Raw genomic sequence first — 12353 nt, forward strand, 5'->3', positions numbered from 1 at the left:
TACCAACTGTGTGGTACTACACTTAAAGTGGTAGAAAATGAAAAAGACCTGGGAGTAATTGTACAGTCAGATATGAAGTTTTCTGAGTAATGAAGACAAGCTGCCAGGGCAGGTCATGGGGTTTTGTCAATGATATACAGGAATTTTGCTAGCAGGGAAAAGGCGGTGATTGTCCCTCTGTATAAGGCAATGGTCAGGCCATGCCTTGAGTACTGCATATAGGTTTGGAGGAAGGATGTAGATTTGCTTGAGCATGTACAGAGAAGGGCAACAAGATCAGTGAGGGGAATGAAGGGATCCTCTTACCAAGAGAGGCTTAAGTTCTGCAAATTGCAGCAGCTGGAGACTAGGCACTTCTGAGGTGATCTGATTGAGGTGTATAAGGCCTTGAATGGGTTGAGCATGCTGAATTCTGATGGGATTCTTCCATTTGTTCAGATTACGAACCTAAGGGGGCATAAATTCAAATTGAGGAAAGACAGATTAGAATAGATATGCGGAAATTTGTCTTTAGCCAGCGGGTGGTTAATTGCTGGAACAAACTTCCATCTGTCACTGTGGAAGTTGATAGGTTAAATAAATTTAAGGAGGAACTGGACAAACATTTAGAGGAAATGGTTGTGTAAAAAAAATTTTTTTTTTTTTTTTTTGGCTGATGCTGCATAAGCTCTTACACTTGCTTTTTTACATCACATGCCACTATTAACACTACTACTACCACTACTCGTGATGCAATGGTTCAACCTGGACTGTTCTTTCCTCCTCCTCCTCCTCCTGAATACTAAATATGGATCTCAAAGCATCCCCTTGCAATGTAATGACTTAAATGCAACTAGCAGACTTATCAGGAATATACATATCAGACATGAACACTTCTCTATTCCTTTTTGGGTATTATCAGTATGCAGATAGCAGATTCTAAGTCCATCTCCACATGCCAGGGATTTTAACCAACTAGTGGCAGTATGTATGGTATTATTGTATTATATTATATTATATATGTTACATAAATTATTTGTATGGTGTTTTATATAGATGGTAGTGTTGCCTACCATCTGGCTGGGACTGTCACATTTAAGAAATAAAAAATTTTAAAAATGCAAGGAAGATGGAAGTGAATGAAAAAATTTTGGGAGAGCTTCAGCATTAGTTTAGAAATTAGAAGACAGATCTACTATCACAAATAACGAGTGATCAGATATGTAACTGCTTACCCAAATGCAAAAATTGGATGGAAAACCATAAGATATTAGAGTTTATTTAGAAGGCTTTTATACTAGACATGATCAAAAATTATAGAGATGTTGATTAAAATGCACTCTCCATCATTTAAGTGAAATAAGATAAGAGAGAATTTCAAAATAGCCTTTATAAACAAAATGAGAATATATGTAGCAATTCATAGATTAAATTTACCTTAGTGTTTTTTTGACAACATCATATTCATTTATACCGTAGTATGTTACAGTTTCATTGAATTCTGGATTAAGAGTTTTGTGTACAGTTCTTGTCCTTAATTTGTCTGCCTGCAAGAGAAAAAAAAATATTACAACATCACACTTAGTTTTACATGTAAAATTGGCTTAGACAAAGAGTACTCAACAAGATTACAAAAATTTTAGTTTTTTTATTTGAAGGATTTCATAAGAGTCTAATTTAATTTAGTTATAGTTTAATAAAATATGCTTCACTGCAAAGTATTTTTCGCACTTGGGGAAGCTATGTACTTTCAAGTGGAATGCTTGGACTTATGTTCACTTTAGAAACAACGTCATTAATCACTTTAGAAACAGTGAATGTTATTCCTAAAACTACTAATATTGGTTTTAAAACTGAAATAACATTACCAAAAGGGAAAATCCATTATTCATTAAAAACTCAAAGCTATTATTATGGCTGTTGAAAGTCTTACTGGACACTCATCCGATAGCCCCATTAGCAATGTTATATTGAAATGCTGAATAAATATATCAAATATATTTATTTGATATATTTATATCAAATAAATATATCGAATATATATATATATATAAATATAAATATTTATATAAATATATAAATATATATTTATATATTCATATAAATATAAATATGAATTCGATATATATATATAAATATATCGAATTCTATAACTTAATATATATCAAATTTAAATGAAGAGCAAGTAGCAGCTGGAAGAAAAACTTCAGGTTTAAAATATAAATGTTATGTGAATATCAAAACCCTGGTACTAAGTTGTGTGGGTCCATTCCAGCAATTAAGTAAAGGAATAAATTTTATTACAGTGCAGTTATTGAAACAGGTTGACAAAAATGCTGCACTACAGTAGATTTTTCTCAATTGGGTAATTTGTTTCCTCGAGTCACAGTAAGGGCTTACACTTACTTTAAAAATTGCACTATTATCCACAAGTCAACCTAATATTACCAATATTGCTTTTAATTGAATATATCACCATGAAGTAAATTCCATTATTTCATTAAAAAATCAAGGTACCACTATTACATATTTTGAGTAATAGATTTTAACTATTATGATTGGAATTTTGGGTTGAAACAGTGAATAAATGTACTGAATTTAGACTTGCATTGAAATGTGACTCAATTCCTTTATTTAGTATGGTTGTTACTTTTTTTTTTTTATTTTTTTTTTTTTTATTTTTTTTTTTTTTATGAAACCCCAACCAAGAGGTATTAGAACCTACTGTGCATGGATTGGAGGTTGGGAAGATGAAAGAAGATATTTATTGATATTAGACTCAAACTTCTGTAGATTATAATTTTAAGGAAATACATAAGAAGGAAGGTTGTTCCAGAAAACAGAAGTTGAATGAATAAATGAGGAAGAAGAAAAGTTGGTTCTGTGAGTTTGAAGTTGGCCAGTAAAAGGATGTTGACTGATTTCAACATGTGTTCAGACTGCTTTGAAAGAGAGAGTGGGAATTATAGAAGCCAATTCAGAAGAAGTGTCCACAGAAGTATCTATAGAAAAGGCAGAAACAGAATGTTTATAAGACAGAGATTAGAGAGACTCTGTTAGAGATCAGTCATAAATTAACCTAACTGCCCTCTTTTGAATGGAATCTAGAAGCCTGAGAGAGGTTTTGGTGGCACTGCCCCAGATGTGGGAAAATTATTCCATGGTAGGTCAAATTTGCGATTTGTACAGAGTGAACAGCTGTTCGGAAGAAAAGTAATGCCTAGAGCCAAAGAGAAAACCCAGTTTTTTAGATGCAGAGGAAGCAATAATTGTAATGTGCTTATGCCAAGAGAGATTAGAAGTTGGGGTAATCCCCAATAGAGATATATGATTTTGCCTAGAAATCAGTGTGATTGAAGATAAGCATAGGAGCAGAATAATCCTTTTTGTGAGATATAAGACAGACTGAGTTTTATAAAGATTAAAATCCACTATGTTATCCTTGCCCCACTGGAGAATTACCTGGAGATCAGCATTCAAGGAATTAGTAGTGGATATTCGAGAAGTTGAAGTTGTCTATGCAGGGCAAGATTTCTCAAACTGGAAGATGGAATGCAATGTGATATCATCAGCAAAACTATGAATAGGATTTTTCGTCAATGGAAGAAGGTCATTAGAATACAAGAGGAAAAGAGTGGGAGAAAGAACTGAACCTTGGGGAACACTAGCATTAGTGGAGAAGTTAGAAGAAAGAGAACCATCTACCATCACCCGAAGTGAGCGGTCAGAGAGAAAACTGGATACTCAATTACAAAAAAACAGTTGGCAGACTATAAGATGGAAGCTTCTTTAGAAGACCTTTATGCTAAAAATGATCAAAAGCCTTTGAAATGTCAAGAGCAATTGCTTGAGTTTCACCAAACATTTTCATTGCATTTGTCCATAGATGGGTAACATAAGCCAGAATATCACCAGTGGATCAAACACAGATGGAACCCATACTGGTGAACGTTGATCAGATGGAAGAGTTGGCAGTTAATTTATTTCTCCATTACTTTAAAAAGAGTAGCAGTAATTGCAATGGGACAATAATTAAGGGAAGGGATTTATCATCCTTTTTAGGAACTGTCTGTATATGAGCAAAAAGCATCGTCCAACCAGTCGCCGTACGGGACAATCTCTGTACATCATCTGTTTGAAGGAGTTTTAACTACAACATACCACTTCATTTTATTTTTAAACTCATCGAACACAACTGCAACAGCACCAGTCTGGGACCTTTATAACCACATATACATGCATACTATATGATCAAATGATACATACAGAACTGAATGACAAGTTTATCCTACTTGGCAAACTTTCTACCAAATTAAGGGAGATATTAACTAGAATATGCCTCCATCCTGCAAAGCAGCTGCCAGAGTCAGTATGGCGAAGCCCAATTTGGCTGCAACGTAATCAGACACTAATTTCTTGGCAGATGTTCAACTGAATTGAGGTCTGGGCTGTGAGCTGGCCAATCCAACTTTTCAACACCAATATTCACAAACCTGTCCTTCGTGACCCTACCTGCAAGACACAGAGTGTTACTGTGCTTGAGCTAATACTGACAGGGTCCATTTCCATCATATTGCAATACCATGGGCAGTACTCAATTGCTCAAACCATCAAAATAGGCTAGGAATTTAACCTATTTGAGACATTGACACCAAATGAGACCAAGTCTGAACCAGACAAAATAACCCCATTAGGCTGCTTCCATCAAATATCATGGTTATTTAATTTTGAAGTGCACTATGAGCAACTTCCACACCCAAACAAATCCAGCAGAATGAAACCTCAGCCACTGTTCTAGAGCTCATAAAATTTGGGAACAAAACCATTCCAAATGCCATTTCACATTGGTGATCATAATATTGAACTTATGTGTGACTGCATTACCACTGAACCAAAGGGCATGCAGCTCCCTATGTACAGTTGAAGTACTAATGATATTTTCTGAAGACGACTTGTGCAAGGCACAAATATATTACTGAAATCAATAACATGAATTTCATAATGCCCACAGCATATTGTTCATAAAAAAATTTGGACATGCTTTTGAGCTAAAAAGATATGCTCAAATATGCTTTTCAGCAAACATCTTTATGCTTTGTTAAGCATGTTGCGTGACTTTATGAGGTTCGGTTATAAAATAACAGGACAGACTACACAGCCACTACACACCAAGTGTCACTTGTGATAAAAAGGCACAGTAGTCGACCTTGAACCTTTCCCTAGTTGCCTGAAAAGTCCTGTTCCAACACACTCACTGTTTTTCAATGAGATAGGTTTTCATGGCTTTGTGTTTTGCAGTTTGCCCAAAAAAAATGACAGACAAAAGAATCAAATAACAAATCAACCTCAAAGTTTTAAAAAAACTCAAGAAAATAACAACTGAGAGTTAGGAGTAGCTGCATTGAGTTTATGGGAAAGATACTATGTCAAGAGCTCATGTGTTTGAATGGCATAAAACATTTTTAGAAGGAAGAGAGAATGTGGAAGACAATGAACAACCAGGCTGTCTGGCATCCATGAAAACTGATGAAAATGTGGACTAGGTAAGGATATTAATATGAAGTGATTGTCAAAAAAATATAAAAATCGAAAATCAAAACCATGCTTCTTGTTTTCTTTGATATTAAAGGAATCGTTATGGCTGAACACATCTCAACAAATCAGAATGTCAATTGAATATACTACACTGAAATTCTAACAAGCTGCATGAAAAAATTTTAAGGAAAAGACATGAATTGTGGAAGGATAGTTGGATGCTCCATAAAGATAATGCTCCAACATGCAATCTGCTCTCTGTTCACCAATTTCTGGCCAAAAAAACAAATCCTTGTGTGTATGTGTGAACATGCACCTTACTCACCTGACCAGCCTCTTGTGATTTTTTTTTTTCCTTCCCTAAATTGAAAAGTATATTTCAGGGAAGCCATTTTCAGTCCATTAAAGACATTTAGAAAAAAAACAGCGAAAATGTTAAAGGCAAGACAAAGGCAATTATTGTTAATAATTGCCTTGGGCAGTATTAATGATGACAATAATGGTTACTCAATAATAGTAAAAAGGCAAATGGTTATGCTGTTAGTTAAGAAACATAAAATCTAAGGAAGTGCATCCAGTTGATATAGATGGATAGTGCAATGCTGAGTCAGTTTTTGGTGTGACATAAGCACTGGAGAAGCAAAAATGAGGGTAGGAGTTTGTTATAGGACTAATGACTCTGATGAGTACAATGCACAATTATACAGAGAAATAGAGTGGGCCAGAAAATCAGAGTGTCTTATAATGGGGGATTTTAACTTCCCAGATAGAGATTGAAACTTGTGGATTGGTCACTCGCACACTATTATAATTATTATAATTGTTGCTCTTATATTATTTATACCTAATTGGGGGATTCCACTCCGTGACGGGTACTGCTACCAAGTACACAGGGTGGTTGTAATGTCTGGTGTTACTGTCGGTCGAGGAAATCTCTGACTATCCTACAAGTGTACAGGTTTGCGACTTTCTGGAGTTCCTTGTAGGTGTTCTCTGGGAGACCTATTGCTGCTAGGCTGCTATGTAGAGTCTTTGGTACCATAGTGGTGGTTGACACGATGACTAGGATGGTTGATACTTCTTGCATATGCCACATCTCCTTGATCTGATGTCTCAGGTTCGTGTACTTCCTAATTTTTTCCTCATGGGTTTTCTGGACATTGCTAGTGTTCGGCACCGCTACGTCAATCAGATAGGTAGCTTTTTCCATCTTGTCCACAAGGGTTAGTCCGGTCTGTTGTGCAGGATGGTCTTATCCATTATTATGGCACGGTCCCAGTACAGCTTGTGGGTTGGAGTCTCTAGTACTACCTGGGTTTCTTACTTATAGTACAGTACATTTTCTTTGGTCAACTGGTATTTCCTCGCTAGCTTCTGATGTATTAACCTGGCTATGTAGTCATGTCTATGAGCGTACTCAGTCTGGGTGATCACCTTGCATCCCCCTGTGATGGGTTGGATCGTTTGTGAGGCCAGGTGGCATCGTCAAAATGTGTCATCTAACATTCCGGGCTCCTTTGCAATGTATTTTCTGTAGTTTCTGGTGTTGATTACCTGGTCTTGGATGGCCAGCATGAATCCTTCAGTTTTGGGGAAGAGCGTCCCACTTGTAAGCCATGCATTGGAAGCAATGTTATCAATGTGAACTTGATGGAGGTCATTGTACTGTCTGCCATGGAGTGTCTTCTTTGCCCATCTTTCTATCTTCGTTTCTTGTACCATTTGAGCGGGAGACATTTCCTCACTTAGGTTGAGTGGGTATACCACTTATCTATCTTCCATATGGCCTGGTGGAGTGGTGCTGTGTTGTTCTCGAAGTAATCCTTCAGGTTCACTATCGCTGTTTTCTGTTGTTCTGTCAGGTCTATCAGGCCCCCTCCTCCCTCTTTCCGAGGTATTGTTATTCTCTCCACTGCTGACTTCGAGTGATGTTGGTGACTCTTGTCATCATTGTCCTTGTCTTTCGCATGATATCTTCTAGCTCGGTATTAGTCCAATCTATGACCCTGAATGTGTATGTTATTACTGGGGCTGCATAGGTGTTTATGGCTTTAACTGTGTTCCCTCTGTTCAATTTTGCTTTCAGCAGGCTTCTGATCTCTGATGATATTTTTTAGTCAGGCACTTCTTGATTTCCTTGTGTTCCAACTGCTCAGCCTGCATCATCCCTAGGTATTTGTAGGTCTGTCATAGCTTTGGTCTCTTTACCATTCAGCAGCTGGTAGTTTCGGCTAACTAATTTTCCCTGGTGCAGTGTGTGTGGGTCTTGCGTTTTTCTAGACCAAATTCCATCCTGATGTCCTTGCTGAATTCTTCAGTGATTTTCTTCTCGGTTGCCGCTTAGAGCTTGACGTCGTCCATGTACATCAGGTGGGTGAGGGTGTACAGGTTTTTTCTTCCTTCTTTGAGGTTATATCCATACTTGCTGCTGTTAAGCATGGTGGATAGCGGGTTGAGTGCTAGACAGAAGCATAGTGGTCTCAGAGCATCTCTCCGAAAGATTCCCCTTCTAATGGGGATTGGCCTGGTTGTGATGTTCCCGACCTTAATTGTGGTACTCCATTTCGCCATTGTTGCTCCAAGGAAGTTTGACTAGGATTGACTAGTCAAACTATCGGATTGACCTTGTAGATCTTCAGGGTCTCTATTAGCCAGCTATGAGGTACGGAGTTGAATGCCTTGTGGTAATCGATGTAGGCCGTGTATAAGTTGCGGTGCTTCTTGAAGGCTTGCTCCATAACTGCAGCATCTATGGTTAATTGCTCCTTGCATCCTTTGCTCCTCCGCTTGCATCAGTTCTGCTGTTCGGCCATTATGTTCTGACTCTCTAAGAGGTCTGATATCTTCTTAGTTATGCAGCTGGTCAGGATCTTGTACATCGTTAGGAGGCATGTGATTGGCCTGTATTTCACCGGGTTTCTTGTGTCTTCATCTTTAGGCTTCAGATATGTGACTCCTTCAGTGAGAAATTTCAGGATTGTCTCTAGGTGCCTTATCATTCGAGTCAACTGCTCTGCTAGGTGCTTGTGTGTGCAGGTGAGCTTCTTGTACCAGTAGTTGTGGATGTTATCAATTCCCAGGGTTCTCCAGTTGTGGGTGTTCCTCATTGACTGTTTTACTTCTTCTTCTCGAATCTCCCACTATCTCATATCTTGTATGTCTAGGCGCCTCCGTAGCCAGGTGGGAAGGAGCAGCAGTGCGTAGCACATGCTTCTTGATTAGACCGGGGTTCGAGCCTGTCACCACCAAATACGGAGGATGTGGAAAGGTCAGGGAATGACCACCACATATTTCCGGAGCAATATGGCCTTAGTTGCTAATGCTCCTAAAAACCAAGATAACCAACTAACTTGTATGTCCTTCATTTTCTTCTGTTCTACTTCTATCCAGGGTGCTTTGCTGTTATGTCTTACTTCACTACTCCAGATATTTCCCCAGATCTCTTCGATTGTCTTCTTCTTGGGTGGTCCGTTTCCTCCTTTCTCATCTTCACCCAGTTTCCTGTAGAAGGCTCGTTGGTTCTCATCGAAGATTTGGTTGTTTATTTTCCTCTGGGAGCTCTCTTTGTATCAGTGTAGTCTCTTGCTGAGTGCGAGGAGGTTCTGCTTCAGTGCTTCTAAGTATTCTCCTATTCTCGGATTTCTGGTTTCATGTTTGCTGTGGGAGCTGTCTCTCTTGAGGATGCTCTTCGTCTTTCCAATCAATTTTGGAATAGCCTCCAGCATTGCACCATTGTTGTCAAGGTAATGTGGCATTATTTGCCGACTGAGGTGGTCTGTTACTCTCGTTTGGCCTCTGCTTAGGTATTACGTGAGTTCTTGTGGGGTCCTTTCCTTTGAATTCTGTTAGGGCCTTCTTCCACTCGTCTTCTATTCTGGATAGCATGACTTCGTCTCTTTCCACTTCAGCTATATTTCTGGGTTGTATTTCTTCTTGCTGTTCATCCTCCAGTTCTATGGTATGCTATTCCTCCTCTAGTTCCATATTGACCATATTCTTTGTGCTTTGTAGCAGATCGCTGACATCCTGCTTGATTTTTTCCAAGATGTCAAGAGCTATTAGGTTCTTCATGACAATGGTCCTTCTTTGGTCTGCTAATCGCTGTTCAGTGACCTGAATATCCGGGTATCGTTGCAACCACTTGGTATGTAGTTGCGATCTGTACATTGTCATATCGGTCTCTAGCCTGGTTATTTCATAGTGTGCTCGCATGATGTATGTATTCAATTCAATGCTCCACTTCATGCGTTGGCATTTTCTTCCTTCCTGGGTAGTCACTAGCACAGTTGGGCAGGAAACACTTCCAGCTGGTGGAGCTGGATGGTCTTGCCCTTCTCTTGTGGTAGCCTTAAGGGGGACAGTGCCACTTGCTCCACTGTCTTGATTGGGAGACAGTCTCCAACTTTACGAACCGACCCCTCTGCTTAAGGCCCGAACGCGAGTGACTTTATTCTGCGCCACACTCCATGCAGTATGAATAGTATTTATCTGTGACATCATCCATCTATGGAGGTGGACTTGTTTAGCTTCGGCTTATGTCCAGTGGTTTATTTATTTAACTTATTTATTTAGTTCTCGCTAGTGACACCAGAATGTGCCACTATCTGCCTCAGCTGTCACTCCGACCTTGGGGAAGGTAAGTCCAATTGGGGTAACTTTAGTGGTTTTTTTTATCATTTAATATTATTATTATTATATTGGTCTCCCAGTGTAATAGAGTCGCGTTCGCTTCAACCAATGTGGGATTCGAACCAGGATCCATTAGCTGGTAGTCCAGTGTCTTAACCACAGGTTTTTTTTAATAATAATAATTTTTCAAGATATTTTTTAATAATAAAAATTTTATTATTATTATTATTAGCCATATAGTGCAAGGAAGCCTAAGGCATATGCTGCACCAACCAAAAAAAAAAAAATTTCCAAGTTACCCAGAGAGAGAGAGAGAGAGAGAGAGAGAGAGAGAGAGAGAGAGAGAGAGAGAGCGAGAAATACAAAGGAATCACCAAGAAAGAGAATAAGGATGATATCCAGGTCAGGACCCTGGGTGTGCAAAGCCCATACTCACCAGATATAGGCCCCTGGAGTTTAGCAAGGCTTTATTGGAGTTATTGGATGATTGTTTTCTACAGCAGGATGTTAGAGAAGTAACAAGAGAGAGTAACACTCTTGATCTGATTATTAGTAGTGATTATTCATGCATTAGGAATTTACATATAAAGGAACCACTAGGGCAGTAATTAGTTTGTTTGTTTGTTTGTTATTTGATTTTTAGGAGCATTAGCAACTAAGGCCATATTGCTCCGGGATATGCGGTGGTCATTTCGTGACCTTTCCGCATCCTTCGTATTTGGTGGTGACGGGTTCGAACCCCAGTCTAATCAAGAAGCGTGTGCTACGCACTGCTGCTCCTTCCCACCTGGCTACGGAGGCGCCTCAGTAATTAGTGTACTGATGTGGGATTTACTTAAAGATGTTCAAAAGCACATAAGCACATACCCTTCACTGTACCCCTGATGGGGTACAGTGAAGGGTATGTGCTTTTGTAAAGGTGACTAGAGTGGTTTCAGAGATTTTTTAGGTTCTATACAGTGGGACCAACTGATGATGTTACCAACAGAAAATTCTAAATTGGGAGCATTTAAGGCTTTTTTGTTCCAACTAAGAAATACTGATCGAGGTTTATGTCCAAATGGAGGTCGGATGAAGTAATGAGACTCGCGGCAGAGAAGAAAAATGCATGGGATGCACATAAATTGTCAGGCGACATAGAAGCCTATGTTGCATACAAGCTAGTCTGTAATCAAGTCACAAAGAAGGTTAGGCAAGCAAAGGCAGATTATGAAAAATCTTTGGCAAAGGATGCAAAGAAAACAGCAAAGACTTCTTTACTTATATAAACTCTAAAGGAAAGGGGATGAATTAGATTGGTCCATTTGATATCAATGGCTTAACTGTACATGATCATTCTCAGATAGCTGCCGAACTAAATGAGTATTTTGCATCCACATTCACACATGAGGAGTTATTCAAGGAGGAGAGGGCCAGATGTTTATCAAACGCTAACCGGGAGTTAAATGATTTTGTAATAACTGAGAGCAAAGTGGAGGAGAAATTGTTGAAGTTAAACATAAGAAAGGCACCTGGGATAGATGGGATCTATCGAGTTATATCAAAGGATGTGGCAAAGGAAGTAAGCAAACCCTCAGCCATAACTATGAGAGCATCCTTGGACTCATAGGAAGTCCCCATGGACTGGAGATGTGCAAATGTATCTCCAATTCACAAAGGGGGAATCAAAGAATCAAAGGGTGACATGAGTAATTACAGACCTATTAGTTTGACTTCTGTTCCAGGAAAAATAATGGAGTCACTGGTTAAATACATGCAGTGTCTTTAACAAAACTGCACGTATTGGAGGATCATCTATACAAGACAGCAGTAATAATTCAGACACAGCATGGGTTTGCGAAGGGGAAGTTTTGTCTGAACAATTTTATTGGATACTATGCTGTGGTCACAAAGGAACTGGATACAAAAAATAATTTTGATATCATATACTTCGATTTCAGGAAAACTTTTGAATTGTACAAATTGGAGCAGTATGGCATTAAGGGCAAGTTACTACAATGGATAAAAGGATGGTTGAGTGGGAGAAGACAGAGAGTGGTAATCAATGGATACTGCTCTAAGTGGAGTAATGTTATTAGTGGCATCCCTCAGGATTTGGTGTTGGGCCCATTGTTGTTTTGTATATTTATGAATGATATTGATGGGGGTATATCAAGCTTTATGTCAAAGTTTGCAGATGATACAAAGGTTGGTGGGTTGTTAATAACAGT

The 12353-nt window shown here is 38.7% G+C and overlaps 1 protein-coding gene across 1 annotated transcript in view; it reads right to left on the reverse strand.

Moving 5' to 3' along the window:
* Positions 1-12353, reverse strand: part of LOC150089119 (rabphilin-3A-like) — a 251552-nt gene that overhangs the window by 67861 nt on the left and 171338 nt on the right. The window contains exon 11 of the mRNA XM_090388013.1: positions 1417-1526. Coding sequence (XP_090244139.1) covers positions 1417-1526 — 110 coding nt within the window. The remainder of the gene's footprint in view (positions 1-1416; positions 1527-12353) is intronic.

The sequence above is a fragment of the Mastigoproctus giganteus genome, chromosome 2 (assembly GCF_048544385.1).
Source record: "Mastigoproctus giganteus isolate SK-2022 chromosome 2, ASM4854438v1, whole genome shotgun sequence".
Taxonomy (NCBI): domain Eukaryota; kingdom Metazoa; phylum Arthropoda; class Arachnida; order Uropygi; family Thelyphonidae; genus Mastigoproctus; species Mastigoproctus giganteus.